General features: G+C 38.3%; 3 protein-coding genes across 6 annotated transcripts; 1 reads left to right on the forward strand and 2 right to left on the reverse strand.

The window, feature by feature from the left end:
* Window positions 1-1,123: 1,123 nt before the first annotated feature.
* ckap4 (cytoskeleton associated protein 4) lies at window positions 1,124-6,454 on the reverse strand. Of its 2 annotated transcripts, none has more exons than XM_053650452.1 (3): window positions 6,346-6,454; window positions 3,377-4,001; window positions 1,124-2,516 (listed from the first exon to the last, which is right to left on the reverse strand). In XM_053650452.1, the coding sequence occupies exons 2-3, from the start codon at window positions 3,686-3,688 to the stop codon at window positions 1,134-1,136; spliced, it is 1,695 nt and encodes a 564-aa protein (XP_053506427.1). In that variant the 5' UTR covers window positions 3,689-4,001; window positions 6,346-6,454; the 3' UTR covers window positions 1,124-1,133. The 2 variants fall into 2 exon arrangements, with proteins under 2 accessions (XP_053506427.1, XP_053506428.1); XM_053650453.1 differs by lacking the exon at window positions 6,346-6,454 and adding an exon at window positions 5,960-6,088.
* On the forward strand, window positions 5,977-16,719 carry terfa (telomeric repeat binding factor a). Of its 3 annotated transcripts, none has more exons than XM_053650451.1 (12): window positions 5,977-6,127; window positions 7,713-7,808; window positions 7,905-8,029; window positions 8,545-8,637; window positions 8,808-8,948; window positions 9,610-9,791; window positions 10,366-11,019; window positions 12,358-12,489; window positions 12,676-12,774; window positions 13,024-13,100; window positions 14,235-14,269; window positions 14,903-16,719. In XM_053650451.1, the coding sequence occupies exons 1-12, from the start codon at window positions 5,977-5,979 to the stop codon at window positions 15,059-15,061; spliced, it is 1,944 nt and encodes a 647-aa protein (XP_053506426.1). In that variant the 3' UTR covers window positions 15,062-16,719. The 3 variants fall into 3 exon arrangements, with proteins under 3 accessions (XP_053506426.1, XP_053506424.1, XP_053506425.1); XM_053650449.1 differs by having other exon boundaries at window positions 13,024-13,106; window positions 14,903-16,717; XM_053650450.1 differs by having other exon boundaries at window positions 10,369-11,019; window positions 13,024-13,106; window positions 14,903-16,717.
* On the reverse strand, window positions 16,425-20,593 carry LOC128623405 (ras-related protein Rab-19). The gene is made up of 3 exons (XM_053650454.1): window positions 19,964-20,593; window positions 17,363-17,546; window positions 16,425-17,048 (listed from the first exon to the last, which is right to left on the reverse strand). Exons 1-3 carry the CDS (start codon window positions 20,156-20,158, stop codon window positions 16,765-16,767), a joined length of 663 nt encoding a protein of 220 aa, XP_053506429.1. The 5' UTR covers window positions 20,159-20,593; the 3' UTR covers window positions 16,425-16,764.
* Between the last annotated feature and the right edge of the window lie 1,276 nt (window positions 20,594-21,869).

Raw genomic sequence — 21,869 nt, forward strand, 5'->3', positions numbered from 1 at the left:
CTTAAAAATGTCATTAGAAAACAAAAAAGAAGCACCTACACTTCATAAGGAAATCCTTATGATGATAAATATTTCACTTGCCCCCATTCCTACTCCTGTCCAACCTCTTCCGCTGGTAAACCTATGTATTAACAAGGTTTTATATACAGTAATGTTCATGTGCTGCATTTGCATATTGCAATATCATAAGCTTTTATATATTATGATGCAGTAACACTAGTTTGTCACATATCCAATACGGATTTTCACGAGGTTTTCAGTTCCAAGTTCCAAGTTATCTTTCTTCATATAATGCAGCAATACTGCCACAGTCTCATTCTGACCCGTCCCAAAGGATTTCTTAATGACGTTTAGGGTGAATACGTGTAAGTGTTCAGCTAATTGTGTTATCACGTTTTAATAATTGGAACCAGACATGTGAACATAGCCAGGGTTTTTTTTTCCTGAGACATTTTTTTACACCGACAACAAACTGTTTCTCTTGTTGCAAAGTTTGGCCTCCATTTGCTTAGACTGTGTAGTAAGTAGCCTGAGTCAGAGGAAATGGAGGGGGCTGGAGCTGCAGGATAATTCCCCCCATAGCCAATCATTACAAGCCACCAGGATACATGTGAAGCTGTAAACCAATGGCAAGTGACATTGCATTCCATCTCTAAAGTATCTGTTGATGAAAGGCTTAGTGCTGCAGATACCACACATTGTTCTGTGAAAACTTTCCCAAATACCTCATATAGAGTTCAAATAGTGTTTTAACAAGCACTGTGTTCATGCACTGTGAAATGTTGGCATCTAAGATCATGTTAAAATAAAATGTAAGAAAATTGATAAATACAGTATTTGTAAAAAATATAGGTACTGTATACATAAATACATAATTATGGATTTGGGGGCAACAGATATCTTCACAATGTGTTTATGTTTTAAATATTTTATTGGAAAACTGAACACTCATTACACATTCAAAACATTAAGAGCAGCTGGGATTGGAAGACGTCCGTATGAAAATAAGTCCATGAAGTAAAAAACAACAGTGCAGGAAGTGTATTTTTCAGGTTCACAGAATCAGTCCATTGACTGTCCTTTTCCAGTATCCTATTTTACCCCCTACAGGTTTAGATTATAGATCGCTTTGCTCACTGCTCAACTACCTCCTCTGCTGCTGCCTCTTCCTCGACTGTCTCTTCCGCTGCCACCTCTTCCTCAACTACCTCCTCTGCTGCCTCTTCCTCAACTACCTCCTCTGCTGCCTCTTCCTCAACTACCTCCTCTGCTGCCTCTTCCTCAACTACCTCCTCTTCCTCAACTACCTCCTCTGCTGCCTCTTCCTCAACTACTTCCTCTGCTGATGCCTCTTCCTCAAATACCTCCTCTGGTGCCACTTCCTCAACTGCCTCCTCTGCTGCCACTTCCTTGGCTACCTGTTCTGCTGCCTCATCTTTCTGACCAGCATTCTCCGACTCGTCATTTTGCAGCTGCTCAGTTTGTAGTACTGGCTGTAATTCCAAAGCCTCATACACGTCAACATCATCCATCCATCCATCTACTTCTTTTAACCTGGTATTAGTGTCAGCTAAGTCTTCTATCCTGGCCTGGAGCTGACCAAGGCTACTTCTCAATCCCCCCAGTTCTTCCTTGAGTGCCTGCCTGGCCTTCTCATCTCCCTGGCTCTGAGCAGCTAATGAGCTCTCATGAGAGTCATATTTGGAAAGAAAAGCCTCGACTCGGCTCGCCTGCACTGCAGCCGAGTTTGCCAGCGCTTCTATACTTTCTTCTGTGACCTTCAGCCTGGCCTCCATGTCGTCTTCCCTTATCTCTGTCTTAGACAGTTCTCTCATCAGGTCTGTCTGGAGGCTCTGCAAGGCTTGGCTGGTGCGCAGCTGCTCATCCTGCGCACTCTGGATCTGGTCAGACATGGCCTGCACAATGGCCTGCGACGCAGATACATCCTGCCTCAATGAACCAGCAGTGGTCTGCACTAATGACCTGACTGCCTCAATTTCCTCAGACAAGGATGCCAACTCCTTGTTCCTCGTCTGCAGCTCTGAACTGACCGACACAATCTGTTCCCTAAGAACACCTATGTTGCCCTCTGCCACCTCGTTTGCAGTATGGAGGCCAGCCACAGCAGTGGTGATTGCCAGAAGCTCATTTTTGAGATTACTAGGCTCATTCTGCTCTTCCAGTCGGATTTTGAGGTTACTGAGCTGGGCTTGAGCTTCTTCTTGAGCACCAGTGAACTCAGCTACGCTGTCAGCGATAGAGCGGGTCAGCTCAGCCAGGCGCACCTCCAGGGTTTTCTCCAGAGAAGAGAAATCATGCTCCCGTGCCTGTTTCACTTCCCGGATGCCCTCAGAGAGGTCGCGAAGGATTTCATTCTGGAGTTTCTGAAGCACTTCCTCGACCCGTCGTGTCTCTGTTTCTCCCTTTATTATGGCTCGATTAGTGCTTTCCAGTTCAGCCTGAGTACGGCCCACTGTAGCCTCCAGACCCTCCAGAGAAAACTTCATAGAATTCACCTGAAAAGAGGGACACAGGTTACATATCACGTTTAATTTCACACACGTGACATTTATATAAAGGTTTATATCCATTTTTGGTTTTGTGTTAAGGATATTCCTTATCCGCACTATAGATTGTGGAGCACACTGTTACTAACAGTACTGAGCACCTATAGCCTCCAGTTGTGTCAACTGCGTGCCTAAATAATTACACAGTCACCACAAGTTACATCATTTCAAGTTACATAATATCTGCAACTGACCATAAGGTGTGTCAGAAAGCATTAGAAACCACTTTAGCAAGTTCTAAATATTGAACAACTTGACATGGTTTTGCGATTGATGACACAGACGTGCAATTTAGACTGGATAGATAAACTGGAGGCTGACATCTGGGTTAAGTGGAAAACTGTTTAAATTAAATCTTTGGCTGAACCATTCTTTAAAATTTAAATTGGACCCCCCCCCCAAAAAAAAGAACGGGGGGGGGGTTGTATTTTAAATGTCTAGTCCAGTGTAAACCAGTCTGAGGTGTTTCCACTGGCCTGAAGGAATGAATGGATCAGTGAAAGAGCTCAGGCATTTCAACATTTCTGGTTTAGTCTTACATGAAAAGTATTTCCTTTTTTGTGGGTGTTATTATTTATAAATAAATAAATAAATAAAAATAATGACTTTTTTCATCACTTTTTTGCCATTGTGGCCTACATATAAGTGTACAAAATGTTCTTTGCTGCCAGCTCATCAGGGACCAAAAGGAGGAGGGGGTGTGTTAGCTGTTTCTCCATTTCCTGGGATAACTTTAACAAGCACTACAATCTATAATCCCAATAAAACTTCAGTAATCAGTGAAGCGTTAAAGCAGAGGTTTACTCTACCTGCTGAAGTGCCTGTTGTACTTTCTGCAGCACCTCGGAGTTTTTCTGCAGGGCTTCTTCACTTTCTGAGCGGATCTGGTTCACTTCAGTCAGCACTCTCTGCAGGTAGAAAGAGGCGAAAGCGGCTCCGGACACTAAAACCAAGTAAGACACGGCAGAGAGAAACTTTGGGAGCTTTCCTGAGCCCGATCTGGAGTTTGCAGAACTGTCTGCTTTACTGACTTTGAGGCTCTTCTTCGCTGCGTCATCCTGAAGATTAACAGCGGGTTTGTCGTTGGGGTTTGCACTCTTGTTTTTGTTCTTGGAGGGCATTTCTTGTCCGGTTTGCTCTGCACGCTACAGCGCAGTGTGGGTTTTGTTACACGGAGTCTATATGGAGTGGATGCAGCGTATCACTGAGCGCGTCGTGGCCGCTACTGCAGCCGTGGCACACACTCCGGGTTGCCAGATTGCACACAAAGTTCCCATGAACGGTGGCACGTGAACCCCAGCTCTAATTGATCTATATAGGCTACAGAAGCCGCACTGCATATGTGCTTGAAAGTGCGCAATCTGGCAACACTGGTGATGATGTGCTGAGCACGGGGCGTTCTCCCTCCACGAGCAGCTGCAAACTTTTCCAACCCTGTGCAGAAACAGCAGTGAAAAGATCAAATTATCTCCGAATCTAACACGGTTATCTAAAGTTTACCTGAACAACACAATAAATACTTAATCGTATCTCTTTCATAAGGTGTGGCTCTAATCTTCAGAAGGGATCTGTCATAAACTCCCAATAAATGGGTCTACTGTAAATTGTTTTGTTGTTCACTTAAACTCTGTGAGGATGAAGAGGATATAAAATAGATCAAAATTACAGTGAATCTGAGATGACGTAAAGAAAGAGGAGAGGTTAGGAGCAGGATCATTAAAAATTATTTATAGTGTTTATAGGATTATTCACAGACATAACGTAGATAGATAGAGTCTTTATCTATCTTGATCAGGATGTCTATCTTTATCTATCTGAGAACAAGCTCTTTTTGGCTAGTTTGGTTGTGGCACGTCTCTGACGTGGCAAATTCCCTTACAGCTGAACTGCACCATCATCTTCTTAAACATTTGACACCACAGCGCCACTGAACACTGCACGACTCTGCACACACAGCTTTGAAAGCATAAAGATGTGCAGCAGAACCACATGAGCGAATACACATGGATATAACCATCGTCTTTCTTTTCATGTATCGCTATCTAGATGCACTGATGATAGTTTTTTTAATGGTTGTTAATAAGGACATCTATGTAGGAGAAAAGGTTAAATTAATCTGCAATGGGATAATCAACAAATACATACAGTACTGTGAAAAAGTATTCGCCCCATCCTGATTTCTTCTGTTTTTGAGTTTATTTCATACTAAACCTGAATGTATACATTTCTGTAAAGTTGCTTTGTGACAATATGCATTGTTAAAAGTGCTATAGCTACGAATAAAACTGAATTGAATAATATAATAATAAAGTAGTATATTAACAAATATAGATAAAAACAACAAGTATGCACACATAGAATTCTCATCGTTATAATTCATCTTATAAATAAGTTAATTCCTGTGATGGATTGTTATTCTTATCCCATGCACCCTGGGATAGGCTCCAGGTTTCCCCACGACCCTGGATAAGCGGTACAGAAAATGGATGGATGGATGGACATTAGTTCAGAGCTTCTCAACCTTTTCTAACTAAAGACCACCCCCAACCCCCCCGGATATAATGTGGCACCCCCCGCCCCCCCCCATATTGGAGGACACCAGGTATAATGATTATCTATTCTATATAAAAATCTATCGATATATAACCTAATCTATAATCTGCTTTGATAGATAGATAGATAGATAGATAGATAGATAGATAGATAGATAGATTTTTTATGCTTTTATGTTTTTGTACTTTTTTTAAATTACTTTTCATAACTTTTATGATTTTGTAATAACTTTTATAAAACTATGTAACGGACAGGTATGGAACATGAATGATGATTTCTGACCTACTATAACTATCAGAAATCTAAAAGCTGTGTCATACCTGACACCTAGATGAACATTTTCCAGTTGGGTGTGTGACTGTAAGTCATTCCGTTCAAATGCTATTGAGCTTTAAATTATAGTATATTTTGTGTATGAGCCCATGCAGTAATAAAATACATGGCAATATTTATATATGATTTAATAGCGTATTTTGTTAAATATCAAAAATCTAAAAGATGTGCATTGTAGCTGACACCTAGATGAACACTTTCCAGTTGGTTATATGACTGTAAGTCATTCCCTTCAAATGCTATTGAAGTTACAAACGTGTTTAACAATGTCGTATGTAACTTTAGAGACGGTCCCTTAATCTCCGCATATCTGCGAATATCGAACGTCAAACCAACTTTATTCCATTGATTAAAATCCACAAATACATCCATCCTTAATTTATAAATGAAAAGTGAACAGGCCGGTAGGGGGCGCATTATAAACCTGCTTGTTTGCAGCCCCGAAGCCTAAAACACTGCAGAAGAAGAAGAATTTTCGCGCCAGATAAAAAAACAAAAAAACCTACTATAAAGCAGCAGGAACATGGCGTCGTCCAGCAACAATAGCAACAAACAACTTAGCGACGAACATATTATCAACCGCTGGAGTTTCGACTTTTACGTCTTTAAAGCTTTCGAGGCGTTTCGAAACGAAGACTATGACAGTTTCATTGAGCTCAGGAACCTCATCGAGAGTAAGTTGGGTTTGTGTTACAGTGGTAAGAAGCTGTGCTGCTAACTAGCCTGTTAACTTCACTTCCTGTACTCGTGTTTACTGTTTACGCAGTCAAATAGAAAACAGAAGCGTCCGGTGAAATTTATACAACGTAGTTAGGATACAATGTTAGTCATAATCATAACAACAAGGAGAAGCTTAAATAAATAGCATTAAATACTAAAACAGTAAGCTCACCTGACTGCTTGTTGGTGGATATAATTAAGTCACTTAAACCTTAAAGAAGATAATAGGGTGTGTGTGTGTGTGTGTGTGTGTGTGTATATATTTATTTATTTAGTTATTTATTTATTTATTTATTTATTTATTTGTTTGTTCTTTTATTTGAAGAATAATTTACAATTCTATTCTTCATTCATGGCCCATAATTACATTGCAATGATCAATTATGACCAGGTGAGAGCAGTAACTCCGAGTGCTTCCTGTCACACCTGGGTAAACTGCACAGATTTTTAGTCACCTCAGTATATTAAAGGAAAACTCCATCCTGAATGACATGCGTATCAATATTATAATCTAATCTATTATAATAGTAATCTAATTATTGACCTGATTCTGAATAAGACAATTTTGTGATTAAGGTGTTTACATGAGTCGCTTTTAAATTGTTTCTTTCATGTTCCCGTTTTACATGTTATAGAACATAGATCGATTAACAGCACACGTCATTACGTCAATGCGCCACACCGTCCGCTGCTCCCTCCAGAATTTCACGTATCAACATAGAGTTCGTCTTTGTTATGGTACTGTATACAGTTTTGGGTGTTTTTATTTTTAATTTTATGAAAGCTTCAAGTACAGTTAATTATTTGTCATGCTATACATGCAAATAGACAACTGCTTGAAGCCGTGGGCTGCGTCCCAAACCGCATACTTTCCTACTATGCGGTTTCGGATGCGGCCATGTGCTCTCGTTTGCCGTCAAACGGTTGACCACTGCCGTGTGTGTGGGAGTTTTTGCCAAATTTTGCGACAGGACACACACACACACACACACACCCACAGACAGCCAAAACTGTATACGGTAGAAGACGAACTATATGCTGACATGAAGAGAAATCTTATAACTACAGCATACAGAGACATTCTAGACATTCTGGCTACAAAAATGGTGGTGTAATGGTCAGATGTCTACATACTTTTGGGCATGTAAGTTCACTTTAATTAATGGTTTCCTACATTACCCACGATGCTGTTTAACTACCTGCTGAAAGTGATGTCATTGGGATTTAGTCCTCAATTAATTTCCACCGAAATAGAGCGCAATGCAGAAGCGCTTTAGTTGTCTGTCCAGCTCAACTCCGCTGTGCCAGGTGTGTATACTCCTGTGACGTCAGCGCATCACACTTCTTCTCACAGGAATAACGAAAATACTGCACCAACCAACAAATTAATGACAGAAATACTAAACACATCACAAATAGTTTAATATAAACGTTTCATGTGTTTTCAGAATGGACTGTTCCTTTAAAGTACAATAAAGCCTCGAGTCTGCCAACTGCAATTGTTTTGATTTATTATTTATATGTCTAAATTGCTTACAGGTTTGGTGGTCAGACCCATTGACGGACACACTGACATGACCATCAAACTGCGATTCCTGCAGTTCCTCTCACGGATCGTTGACGGAGACAAACTTGGTAAGGTTTTCCGCATGAGCTACTATTTAAAGTGTGTCTCATTTTATTCTTATGGCTACACGGATGTCTCATTTTTTTGCAAATTTTTATTTGCAGATGTTACTTTTGAAAAGCCTCTAACACCTCTCGAATCGGCACTGAGCGTGCTAGAATCCATCTGTACAGAAATGGATGTTCCACAAGAGATACTCGAGCGAGTTCACATCTCAGTCAGGGAAATGGTGAGACCTGAGAACTTTCTGTAACAAATGAGAGAAGTGTAGTGCTGTGACTGGTGGTTGTTTTTGATCATTATTTTGTTTTCATGATTTGCATTATTTAAAAAATTTAGTAAATGCAAAAAGTATACATTTAAAAACATTCCATGCAATGAATACTACTACAGAACATCTTAACTAGTCTTTAATAAATAACTAATCACTGTCCTCAATATAATATTATTGAATAGTGTGAAACAAAACAACTTTGAATTGTCTTTTTAATAGCTAAAATGTAATCGCTAATGTTTAAACCTAACATTCTGTCATGATAGTTGCTTATCCAGACCTTAAGCAAAGTATTTTATGTAACTTGACCTTTACAGATTGAATACATATGACAGACCAACTAACCTATTCATTCCTAACATTCATTCCTATTATTTATCATCAGATTTGATCAATTGTCAATTGGTTGTTGCATTAGACTTGTGACGCTGGTATATGATGTAAAAATAAGATGCTTGTTTGTATTCCAGCTTATTGTTGTTTGCATAAAGAGCAAACAGTTTGAAAAAGCTCAGGAGATGCTGCATAAACACTTTCCCAAAGGAATGGACTCAGCTGGCAAGGTATGTTACTATTTGAAATACTGTTATTGTAAATACTGTTTTATATTGGGGTCAGAATGGGAGATGTTTCTCATCTATTCCAAGGCTTTTGTATTGTGTATTTTATCTAGTCGTGTCTTCATTTGGAGAATAACAAATCATCTGTAAACCTTTATCTTCCTGTTATGTAGAAAAAGCTCTATGTAGATCTGATGAAAAGACGATGCAGCACACATTCAGTTCTGAACGTGATCTCGTACAGTGAATTCAAACAGGACATGCTAGACTTCATCGAGAAACTCCACCACATTCCGGAGCCTTTTTTAGTCAAGGTATGAGTCTTGATGGATTTTATCTAGTTGTTTAGCTAACTGGCCACCGTTAGATATCAGTATCTGAGATGTGTTGAATCAAGCCCTTAAATAAAGCCCTTGTTCATATATCTTCTGGGGGGGGGGGGTTAAATACTCTGGTTATTGCTTTGAGTCTTAATTTGTTTATATTTTATATTAAAAAGATTAAAACTCAGCATGACCATTAGGAGCATCTTATACACACAAAAAAAGCAGTTATTCGTTGTTGCCTCACATTTTACACACTATTGACTTTTTTGCAAATTCATTGGCCCACACAAGTATGCTTTTACTTGCCTGGTGGACTAGCTAAGAAATATTTAATTTGTGCACCCTTGATAATGGTGATGTGTTCTGTTTATTTAAAATTAAACCAAATAAGTTTTATTATTATCATAACTAAATAAAGCTATTGTAATAGAGCATTTTAATATTATGCCAAATAACCCTGATTATCATTTTAAAAACAAAAGATGACCTTTTGACTTTAGCATCACTAATCCTCATCAGTGTTGTAACGTGTTGTATAAGACTAACATGCCATATAAAGCACAGCCTTCAGTGACATTGCAGCTTTAAAAGTTTCTCGTATACTGTGTAGTTATGCTGGCTAACATGTGTTATTTTGTTTTCTTTAAAGATGGTCAAAGTCTCAAGACAAGGAAAGACTGTAGATGTTGGGGCCTCATGTAAGCCTCAAGCCGTTAGGGCTAGCAACGTCCAGTCGTGTACACAGGACAAAGCGAACCGCGGACATACGGTTCTCCTGCACAATTCTCCATCCAATTCGCAACAGAACACACCAACCAAAAATAACCTAAGGTGTGTACATAATTATTTCTCGATGACTGATTTCTTGTAAACCGCATCTCACAATCAGTATTTACCAAATTGTTCAAGCATGTTGATGATTTCGCTTGATGTCCAGCACTGGTTTTATATAATAAAAACCAGTGATGTAGGTCCCATGTCTAAAATTACCCATTTCTACAGTTGGACGGTGTGAAGATATAATTTTCATATTGGGCCTCACTTATCATACTAAATGCAAACTCATTTAGTCATAAATGTTTCACAGGAGCATTTACCCAAGAAGTGTGGTTATTTTGTGTGTGTATTGGGGGGGCGTTGGTATTGAAGGTATTCTGAGTAAATTTACAGTCATTACTTACAATAATAAGGAGCTGTTCTTCTAAGTGTACATAATACATACTTTTGGTAAATTTTTATCTTCGCATATTTTAAGTAGGCCCTGCTGTTTTCCTGGTATGTACCTTAATTCACATCGTGAAAATGTCTTGAAATGTCACCATATTTTTGCTGTAGAATTCACCCCTAAAGAGCACCCGATTAAACATCATTATTTCTGCTTTCTTCCCTTTGTTCTCTCCTTCAGTAGAGCTCCTTCCCCTGCTCTTTTGGTAACAGTGCACCTGACCCAGGGCAACCTGAAAGCTATCTATCCCAAGCTTGCTGAGCAATTTTCTGTCTCTGTCCCCTTCACTCAGCTGGAGGAGGAGGTGGAGCATGAGGCACAGCAGGAGAACGAAATCGATCGTAACATGGAACTCTGTCTCAAACTCACAGAGACTCCAATGGAGGAGGTTTTGGAAGAAAGGGAGCAGAGTTCGTGTATGTGTGAAGAAAGGCCCTCTGATGACAGTTTGCAGTCACAGCAGCAATGTGATGAGTGCTGCACTTCTGTGCAGTCTGATGCCAGAAGTAAAACATCAGTGCCCCTGAAACACTGCACAAACCGAGATGTGGAACAAGAAGAAGAAGTTTCAGAGGTCACACCTTCACTAGTAGATACACATGTCCATCCACGTGCTTTGTCTGCTGAGAAAGGCCCTGCTGGTGTTGTGTCTGGAGTGAGCGTAACTCAGTTGGTGATGGAGCAGGACAGTACGCCAAGTGAACTAGAAGCCTCTGATTCTCAGCCTCTGACTCCCAGTCCACTGCAGGTACGCTCTAACAGAGAGGATCCACTCAGCTCGCTGTCCGTCAACTCTACACCGGTCCGGAAATACCGCAGACCAGCTCCTCACAGGTGAACTCCGAAAAAACTCTTTTATTGTCGTTTGTACTGTAAAGAAGTATGTTTTCATAATCTTTTGTCTTTAGTTTAGGTCTGTGTTTCTCAGTCCTGAGTTTGGAATACCAGTGCTCCCAACTCGCCTGATTCAACTCATCAGCTAATAAACGAACCTGAACTGAGTGAATCACAAAAGAGAAAACACCAAAAATGTACTCTAGGACCAGGAGTGAGAAACACTGGCAAATGTCAAATATATTTTCCACATTTTGTGTTGGCTAACAGTTCGCTCATTTGTTTGTTCGTTCATTCTCTCTCTCCCTCCCTGTCCTTTCATTCATTCATAGATTTTCATCAACCGCATTACCTCCAAACCTGAACTGTTTTTGTTTGTTTGTTTGTTTGTTTTTTTATACACACACAACTGGTCAAAAGTTTAGACACACTCATTCATTATTTATTTATTTTCCTAACATTTTAGAATAATAATAGTCATCAAAACTCTGAATTACACAAATGGGGATCTATGGGAATTATATTGTGATAAAAAATCCAAAATAAATCAAAATAATTAAATATTTTAGCATCTTCGAAGTAGACGCCTTTTTTGCCTAGAATTTCCAGAAATGTATTCTTGGCATTTTCTCAATCGATATCTTGAGGAATCTCCCTGAGATGCTTTTAAACAGTATTAAAGGAGTTCACATCTACGCTGCAGACATATTGGCTGCTTTTGAAAATAATTCGCTCCAAGTCATCCGTTTAAAAAAATATATATATTTTTTTTGTAAATAAAATGTTAGTTTTCTAATGAAAGAAATTAATATGTTGGCACAATTATATTTTTGTGTACAACACCGATTTCAAACATTTAATCAAACACCTTCAGATCAAAAGATTTTTAAGATCATGAGAAACATTTCAGTCGAGTGTCCCCAAACTTTTGACTGGTTGTGTGTGTGTCTCTCTCTCTCTCTCTCTCTCTCTCATTCATATATATATACATACATACATACATACAGACACACACATACACACCCTAACATTGGCAGCTTGTTGGATCTTTATTTACTTGCATTTCACTCCATGACCAAAACAAATCTGTGCAACTGCAAGTAACTTTATATTATAGCACAGAAGCTTTTGAGTCCTAACATCATCATTATTATCATTATTATCATTATTATTATTATTATTATTATTATTATTATTATTTTGTTGTTATTTCTCCAGCTAGTGTTTTGTTTTTAAATCATTGTAAGAGTTCAGTAATTAATTCTGATTCCCCCTTTTGCATCAACTCCCTAATATTGTGGTGATTGCTCTAAAACAATAAATTTTGGCTTATCGCAGTAAAACAGAGCCTGCTTCCCAATGGAAGCTTGAAGTGCCTCGGAGCTGTTCCACCCCCAGCAGTGTCGAAAACAGCCCTCCTCCTGCCCAATGCACATATGATAAGGAATGTGAGAAACAAGCAACGAAGAGGTGAGCCTCATTCAAAACCTCTTTTCTTAGTTTTTATTTATTTATTTATTTATTTATTTATTTATTGTTTATTTATTATTATTTACTTCAGCAGTGTTAATCAATGACTGTGCTCAGTTCATCCCATAAATCAGAATGTTTCATGTTAGTTGAGCTGTTGTGTAGTAACTGAATTGTGTCCCTCAGGCTGCACACGAGGAGTGAAGGACAAAGTGAAGATAGTGTAGAAAGCATTGTGATAGACTCGCCACCATCAGCAAAACAGCCTGAAACCTCCCATAGATTGTATGTATTTGCCTCATTAATCTCCTCTTTATTACATCTTTCTTACTTCTGTTCAGATTGTAAGAGTAATTCCAGCTCATTTTGGTAGAAGTGCAGCAGCTAATTGCAGCTGATGATGTTAGGTTTATTATAAACATAAATGAATAACAGCCTTAGGTAATTATTTTAGTTCTCACTACAACTATAAGTCTAAAATGAGTATGAGTATGTGATGATTAGTATAAAGTAATATGTTTGTTGTTGTTGGAGGCATTGGATGGATGTGTCTGGAGTCCAGGAAGAGTGGAGTGATGAAGAGTCACTGTTCTCCGTTTCCACTAAAACAAGTAAAGGTACATTCTCTCGTCTAAAAAAAAAACGCTGGGTTATTTTTTTCTACTCAAACGCTGGGTTGAGCCTTTTGGGTCATTTTATTGGGTTATTTTCTCTGTCTTGGGTAGTTTTGGGGTAGTTTTGTGTAACCCAACTGTTGGGTTAGTGCATGGCTGGGTTATTTTCACTGCCAGTTGAATGAATGCACCCCTCCCTCACCCAACGCCTCAGCCCAGCTCCTTGGGTCAAATCAACTCGGCTCGGACTGTTTGAATTTGAATTTGAAGCACAAATGTGTGATAACAGTCCAGTTTACATGACACTAAATGCACCTCTATCTTCATTAGCTTTGTCTGACTTGTTTGTAATGCCCACTGGATCGTAAGTGGGTTACTCGGTTTTTTTTGGATGTTTTAAATGTCTCCTTTGATCAAAATCTGATGTTTTCGTCTTAAATATATAATTTATTTGAGCAATTTACTTCAAAATCTATATGTAAACACCGCTTTAGCAGCTCTAGCAATACATTTCTGAACACCTTCTTGTGTATAAATGAAGGAGATACCATGTTGACATATTTGTTCATAATGAGGTATATTGGACATTTTCAAAGGGTAAAAATAACCCTGAAAATATTAACCCATTTATGAAATAAAATTAACCCAGCTTTTTTGTAAAAATGAAATTGTCCTTTGTGTTGAAAAACAACCCATTTGCTGGGTTAAAATTAACAACCCAACATGATGGGTTAGTTTAGTCTAAAATGTGTTCTGTCCTATATTTACCCAGCTGTTTAAATAACCAAATTTAGGTTGTTTTTAACCCAGTGTTTTTTTTGTGTGTGGGTGTAATGTCTTGAAGTATAAAAAAAAATACATTATGTACAGTTCTTGGATGTTCTGACTTTTACTTGTGGAAAGGGCCATATCTTTTTTTGATTATTATTATTTTTTTTTAATATAAAATAATAGTGCAATTACTGAACTAGGATGCTAATAGCTGGGTTTAACTGGTAAAAGTTATAAAAAATACAAAAGATTCTGACTAAAATAAAGGACTGTATGCAAAAGATTAAATAGCTTCAAGATGCTAAGATACACAGTGCTGATAATTAGCCTATTGCTTTTTTTTTCTGTTTTTTTTAAAAGGTCAAAGCTCAAGTGATATTTATTCCAAAAGGAAGGTGAGTGAATTTCGTTCTTAATACAATGGCACTTTAAAGTCTTACTCAAACTAAAAGATTTCTGATGCAAAAAAAAAATATATATTTTTTTTCTATGAAGGCAAAAATTAATGAATGTCTGGAATATTTTTATGAATACCCATAAAACATCTTTTTATTTGGATTTACTTGGATTTAGAAAATTTAGAAAATATTTTATGTAAACATATATGGGAAGAGATTTGTATCCTAATTTAAAAGTGTTGCTAGGCCAGGCCATTCCAAATTACAATACATGTCTGTTAGCATGTACAACTAATGAATTGTTTTAACAGAAATGCTTCATTTTGAAAACTTGGGTAAAACAGCAGCAGAGCAGTTGGCTCGACTGAGGCATGACTGAGGAAAGAACAAGCACCTTTCATAGTTTTTGGATAGTTTAATTGTTAGTTTAATTGTTGAAAAACAGCACACGAGCTGTATTTGAAAGAAACACATTCAAAGGCAAAATACATGAAATTCTTGTTTGAAAGGTGTCCAACTCAATCCCAGATTGAACATTATGTAAGACCGAGCAAACTGTGAAACTTGTATAATTGCCCCCTGTTGTATATAGATGTTCGCTCAGAGGTATTCGCTGTGTTTCTGTTATAGAAGTGGACTGATGACGAGTCTGACTGGGTGAAGCAAGGAGTTGCCCGTTACGGAGTAGGACGATGGGAGAGGATTAAGAGAGCGTTCCCTTTTAAAGGCCGTACAGCAGTCAATATCAAAGATCGCTGGCGCACCATGAAAAGATTAAAGATGGTGTAGACTTGTAAACAAGACAACATGCAAAAAAAAAAAAAAAAAATGTTGAGAGATTTTTGTACATACACTCACTGTCTGCTTTATTAGTATCACCTGTACACCTCATTCTTGTAATGATCTAATCAGCCAGTCCTGTGACCGCAGCACAGTACATGCAATCATGCAGATACAGGTCAAGATTCTGATGTTTGATGTAAACACTAACTGAAGCCCTTGACCTGTATCTGCAGGGTTTTATGCATTGTGCTGCTGCCAACGTGTACAGGTGTTCCTAATAAAGTGGACAGTGAGTGTATATCTAAGAAGGCATTTTGAAACCGAGTTTGAAATTGACAGCTCGTTTATGTTAACACATGTAAAGATATTTGTTTTGAATCCTTGTGTACGGCATCGTGTCAAGGTTGAGTAAAAGTTGGAATAAACATCAAATAGCAGAAAACGGGCATCGTTGATGTCATTAGCCTACTTATATAAAATGCGCTTTTTTTTTTCCCTTAGCAGAAATGCCCCAGGTAACAGTCGCCGTGCTTCTGTATATTTATAGAAATGTTTGTAATATAAGTGAAATGCTCAGTCAGTGATCTTAATTATCTAAGACTGTCCAAGTGCAGGTATTATGACCTGTCTAATACGTTCAACAATACTGTAGATTCAGACGTCTTTAATCTACACTCATAGTTTATAGATTATTTTTCATGAATAAATACCTGCACGTTTTGCATATAAATTTTGCATTTTATAGTGCAACCCTTCAGAAAGGTGTGCAGGTGTGAAAAAATGTCATCTCTGCTCCTCTGTTGTATATTCTTGCTCAGATTTTTGTGCACAGAACATTATTATAAACGAATCATGTAAAACAGTGAATGCATGCACTGCTTAATTCTGACATAGCAACCAATTCAAAGGACTTCTAATGTGATGAGGTTTACACGCTTTACCCTGCATCAGAGAACACTGTTGTGTAGTAAATGAAAGTCACATGCCACAAAAAAAAAACAACTGTTACATGAACATAGTTTAATATCACAGTTAACATATGAGCCAGAACATCAACCTCAGTAACACTTTGTGGCATCTATAAAACATTAATTACATCAAAATGTAACTCAAAGGCACAAATAACTGCAGTGACAGAATCAAATACCTCCATGTTCAACATCATCATTTACTTTATTTGTACAGTAAACCCAAATTAAACGTTTAACTATCTACCCTGAAACCTTTATTTATAGATTTATGTTGGTTGGTCATATTCACAGTTAAACTTTAAAGCACTTTTATTATAAAGGTAAGGTTATGGAACAACTTTAAGGAAGAGTGTTTTGCAATTTTGTTTCAAAAGAGGATGGTTTATTTATCCAGTTGATTGTAAATCCTACATATCAGCTGAGAAATCTGCAAATCTGCCATCAGCACACGTTATGGACATTTCATGGCCCACTAATATATCATAGCCAACGCATGCTTCTTAGTAATATTTATAGTGTTGGTGCATAAAGTATACCAATATGTACTTAAGGTGCTTGGTACGGTATATATCAGTCAGCTGTATGATTAATAGAACAAACTACTGAAAAGGCTGTTATTGAGCCTGCTTAACTGACTATACATTGCATTATTTATGTTGGAATATTTTGGTTTACATCCTTATAGAAGATTGTGTTCGGGGGGGGGGGTTGTTTTTTTTAAATATATAGAGTTTAGTCTTAGCACTGGCATGGCTTTTTCTCCACATTGTTTGTGGGGCTGTTAATCGTTGTGGTGTTGGAACGCAGTAAGATGCGTGGAGAATCCACGTGATAACCGTGCTCCTTTACAGCCAGTCCATTGCGTGCCAGTAGCTCATGTGCCATCACGATGAAGGCCTGATCCACATTCTGGGCTTCCTTTGCTGAGGTTTCTAGAGCTACTACAAATCCTTTCTGCTTCGCTACTGTGCATGCTTCATTAAACTCAACCTGTCTCTCAGACTCCAGGTCACACTTGTTACCTGCAAATGAGAATAAAAATATTGTATTTCTTCTGGGAAATACACAAAATAGACCTATCAAGACACAGGCTATGGCAAGTATAGTATGTTCCTAAGAGTCATATTATTTTTAAGAGGTTATAGGCCTAGATTGCATCAGATATGATAAGGCAAATTTGTTGTATTACTTGTAAAACTCTGGATCAAAGAGTTGGTTACATTTTACATTTACCTGACCTTCAGATCATGCCAGACCTTGCCAGGAGGCACTTTGGCCAAGCTAAAAGGTGCAACCCTGTTTTGAGCTGTTTTAAAGCTCACTGAAACTACGTTACCTATGAGGGCCAGTAGGACGTTGGCAGCTCCGTACTGCTCCATCTCCCGGATCCACTGTGGTACAGAGTTGAACGTGGCTCCGCGGGTGATATCGTAGGTGATCATCGCTGCATGTGCACTACGATAGTAGCTCTGTGTGATGGTGCGGAAACGCTCCTGCCCTGCCGTGTCCCAAACCTGCATCTGTGAGAGAGGACATGGAGTTAAGACTTTCCAAGAAAATGTCTCAAGAGAATCTGCATGTGCAAGCATAAGCAAGGAAAAAAGCTCCTGAGAGAGTTCAGTGGTGAGATTCTAGTTCCTAAATATGGTGCCATTGTCTAAGGTTTTGTTGGGGAGACCTGTGGATAAGAGTCCGAGGGAGCATAATTGAATGGATTTGTTTCCTGATCAGCTCATCTCAGTTACTTGCTGAAAAATCCAGGTTAGTCTAACTAGCTGGCAAGCTATTTTCCAGCTTCCTAAATTGATCAATACATGTTTTCAAATTGCCTCACTGTTATCTACAATTGTAGCAGTGCTTGTCTATAATGTAGTAGCAGTAATTCAGAAACTGATGATCTATCAGCTCAGTCTGTGTTTTGCTGGTCAGCTAGTTGCTGGTCAGATTAAACCTAATTTTTCACAATTTATCTCAGGAGATTTGCCGTTGCCTCTGTTAATTAGTGGGATGCCAGGTACTTTTACATAAACAGAAAAGAGTAATTAGTGCTCTCCTCCAGGTGTGTTTGGTGCAGCAGTTTGGGAAGGTGCAATTACTGGCTTCACATACATCAGAGGACGCTCATTATAGCCTTCATCCTCCTGGACAGTAGCTGCTCTACATTCGAGGGAGACATAGATCATGTGGTGGGAACTGCCTGAAAGTGAGTAGATGTGAAGCACTGCTTCATATGTCTCACATCCCACTGAGATCTTGCTGCTCTCTGAAGACCTGCTGTGCTATAGCAACCTAACACACCTGCAACTTGCACACCAGACTCCTATCCTAAACCATGTTCCATTCTTACCTGTCTGTGTATTCAGATAAAAGTTTACATTTTTGATGTGATACTGTACCAGATTACTCTTTTTTATTATTATTATTAGCCATTAATATGATCAGCCTTCTAATTCTTGTACCCTCTAAGCCATCAAACCACAACATAACTGGCATATTTGTAACAAGTTTTTGAGCATTTATCTATTTTTATATACTTATTTATTTACTACTGATAAGGCTACCACATGGAAAATGACTGGTTCCACTCAATCATGGTTTAACATACTTCCTTTCATACTTCCCTGTTCATTATAGACTCATTCTCATTCTAACGAGAGTAAGTAAACGGTTTTAGATGGGAAATCCACCCGACCTGACACTGAAACTTCTGTAAACGTATAGATACTGTATAATGATTGCCACTATGAAAAGCTAATCTGTTTCCAAATCTGGGTGTGTTTTGTAAATTTCAAGACCGCCAATTATCTCTCTGGCTGCACTGAAAATCTGATTTATTGCAGTCAAAGGAAACTAAACTGTGCCATACTAAGGCTGATAACTGACTTCCTCTAACAATAGATTGTGTTTTTGGCATGGAAATTTGATATAGCCTAGAGGTTTAGTATTTTTTACTTTTTCCATGAGAGAAAGAGAGAACTCTGAGCATCAAACAAGTTCTTTTATTTCTGCCTGAAGGAAGAAATGTCACTTATATACCCTTAAGAAAGCACAGATAACAGACAGACATAAAAAATAATCTGTAATCTGTAACATTGGCGTCTGATGGCTATAGATGTGAGGCAAAGCCACGCTTTCACTCATGTCAGAGTGAAGTCAGACGTTTTAATCCTGACGACTGAGGATAACCAACGATTCCACTCTTTCAGTCACTAAATTTTAATATACATTTTCCAACACCAGAGTTCAGCAGGTGAACACTATTCCGCATTAGACGACTCAGACACTCGACACAATCCTGCCTATCGACAGTGGCTGGTTGAAGAGTGGGCAGCTAAAAGACCTTAAGGTGAGCAGGGGAAACAATGTAGGATGTGGGTGTAAGCAAACCTGTAGAACAGGTTGTGGATTACTTCTGCCAGTCTGGCTAGTTTATTTCAAGTTCTTAAACTGCCTTTACCATGAAATGGAGCCACCTAGACAGTCATAAATATGTAACTTTGCAGAACAAGTTCCTCCACTGAAGTTTTGCCCTTTTTAATTACTTAAACGGCAGCACAATTATTTCATTAAAAGAAGAACACATTTTTTCCCTCTTGCTGTATTATAAGTACACTGTAAAACCAGATAGTTCATTTACCTCAAAATTTTTAAGTTGATGAATCAATTTCTTTAAGCTAAATACACTTAAATATAACAAAAATGAATTGTAAATTACAAAGTTTGAGTGAAATTTTTGTTATATTTAAGTGTATTTAGCTTAAAGAAATTGATTTATCAACTTAAAAATTTTGAGGTAATTAGTTTCCTCAATTTTTTTGAGTTAAATGAACTATCCGGTTTTACAGTGTACTTTCTAATTGTAAAGTGACCTTGAGTGTGTAGAAAGGCGCTATAAAAATAAACGTATTATTATTGTTATTAAATCATTCAAACTGACCTTTACTTTTCTGCCCTGGATGTTGAGGGTGCGAACAATGAAGTCCACTCCAATAGTGCTCTGCTGTCTCTCAGAGAAGTTCCCAGTCTTAAATCTCTGAATCACAGACGTTTTGCCAACATCTGTGTCTCCGATTAGAATAATCTTGAACAAGAAATCGAAGTAGTCTTCTTGCTCCAGTCCAGTTGACTGCATGGTCAGACTCGCAACATCCAGTCTAACGTTCAGTGTTGATGCTGGAATAGTTAGTAGTGGAGGCAATCTCTATGATGCTCTCTGTCTGTAAAGCAATACTTATCTCTGTCTTAACTCTCAAACACAAAATAGTCCACCTGTAGAGACTCGCTTCCTCGCCATGTCCCAAACTACTGGGGAGATCTGAACAGGTACAAGCCGTTGCTGAGTTGATCAAAACTGTGTCTAAAACTTTCCAACATCTACGTGTTCCTCCAGACAGACTTGTGCTCTCTGCTCCTGGTTTCTCTTCCTCTTTTTTGCTCCACCCATCTCCGTGTATTTCACCTGTTGTTGTTCCCGCCCAGCAGACACCAGCAAAGCTCCTCCCATTACCTGCTCTATACACTCGGGGTATTGTAGATAATGTCTCACATGTCCTGTAGAATGCACTGCTCTCTAAAAACAAAACAGGAGCTGCTTCACAAAGAAGTGTATGCAGGTTGGGTATTGTGAAATACTGAGATTGGTGTTATTGTAATTTGATAGAAAAATGCTAATCATATATTCGTTTTCAGTAACTACTTTATTCTTGTCAGGGTCCAGTGCCTATCTTGGGAACACCTGGCACAAGGCAGGAATACACCTTGGATGGAATGATAGTTGATCGCAGGAACACACACACACACACACACACACACACACACACACACACTTAGCCGGTTATAACCAGAGAAAATCAACAATGACTTGGAGAGAACATGCAAAACTGCACACAGAGAGTAGTCCAAGCTCAGAATTAAAGTGGGGACTCTGGAGCTCCACCCTAATGGTGGTGATGACGATGATGATAATAATAATAATAATAATAATAATAATAATAATAACCCACACTGTTGTAATATATGTGGTATTACACACCAGTGAGTTCTGACCAAGCGATCTGATTGGTTGAAATGAGTTCTTATATCTGATAACAGTACATTTCATGTTCTCCTACATTTCATCAGAACAGAATTCTTGTTGCTTCCAGCTGTTTTAAATCATTACCATTTAAAACAGCATAGCAGTTCCTTATACCAACATCCATCCATCCAACCATACCGAGGCAGTGGACACCCTGGACCGGTTGATACCATCGCAGTGCAGTACACCAATATGCCAAAGTAAAAAAAGAATTTAAAAAATGGGAACAAAAAGAGATTTGTGGTGGAACTACTTTTTGTAGCCGGAAGAAATGTTTGATATTAAATACAGATAACAATGCGCATTAGTTCTTTGCTTGACTACTTTTAATTTGTAAGCTGTTGTATAAAAGCAATAGAACACTCCAGGTTGTGTGTTACATCTTTGGCTTGAGACCAAATCACAGCAGCTGTGTTGTTACTGGTGATAATACCCTCATGTTCTAGTGCTTAAATATACCAAAGTTTCACTGCTTTACAGAGAAATGAGTTCGTTTCCAAACTGTAAAATGTCATCCTTCAGACAAAACACATTAACTTATGTGTCGCTTCATTTAATCATTAAAGCCAAATCTATTCGAGACTCAACTGTATCATGACTCTTAACCGCCAAATAATGAAAGACATTTTGATATTTTTCTGCTAATCGTTGTCTGTGTGCAAATGTCTGACTAATAAGCAGAAACTGTTTTTCTTGATGAAACCATGTTCGTCTCTTAGCTTTCGAAAATATAGGGTAATATAAACACTCATTACGTCTTAGCTTG

Source organism: Ictalurus furcatus, chromosome 19 (genome assembly GCF_023375685.1).
Source record: "Ictalurus furcatus strain D&B chromosome 19, Billie_1.0, whole genome shotgun sequence".
In the NCBI taxonomy this organism is placed as follows: Eukaryota; Metazoa; Chordata; class Actinopteri; order Siluriformes; family Ictaluridae; genus Ictalurus; species Ictalurus furcatus.

Excerpts from the sequence above, each read along its gene's own strand:
- ckap4 (XM_053650452.1), bottom strand. The coding sequence starts at position 3,688 with ATGCCCTCCAAGAACAAAAACAAGAGTGCAAACCCCAACGACAAACCC. Across the intron at positions 2,517-3,376 it reads TACAACAGGCACTTCAGCAG|GTGAATTCTATGAAGTTTTC; the intron begins GTAGAGTAAACC and ends CCCTCTTTTCAG.
- terfa (XM_053650449.1), top strand. The coding sequence starts at position 5,977 with ATGGCGTCGTCCAGCAACAATAGCAACAAACAACTTAGCGACGAACAT. Across the intron at positions 8,030-8,544 it reads ACATCTCAGTCAGGGAAATG|CTTATTGTTGTTTGCATAAA; the intron begins GTGAGACCTGAG and ends TTTGTATTCCAG. Across the intron at positions 8,949-9,609 it reads CGGAGCCTTTTTTAGTCAAG|ATGGTCAAAGTCTCAAGACA; the intron begins GTATGAGTCTTG and ends TTTTCTTTAAAG.
- LOC128623405 (XM_053650454.1), bottom strand. The coding sequence starts at position 20,158 with ATGCAGTCAACTGGACTGGAGCAAGAAGACTACTTCGATTTCTTGTTC. Across the intron at positions 17,547-19,963 it reads TCCAGGGCAGAAAAGTAAAG|ATGCAGGTTTGGGACACGGC; the intron begins GTCAGTTTGAAT and ends CCTCTCTCACAG. Across the intron at positions 17,049-17,362 it reads CGTCCTACTGGCCCTCATAG|GTAACAAGTGTGACCTGGAG; the intron begins GTAACGTAGTTT and ends TCTCATTTGCAG.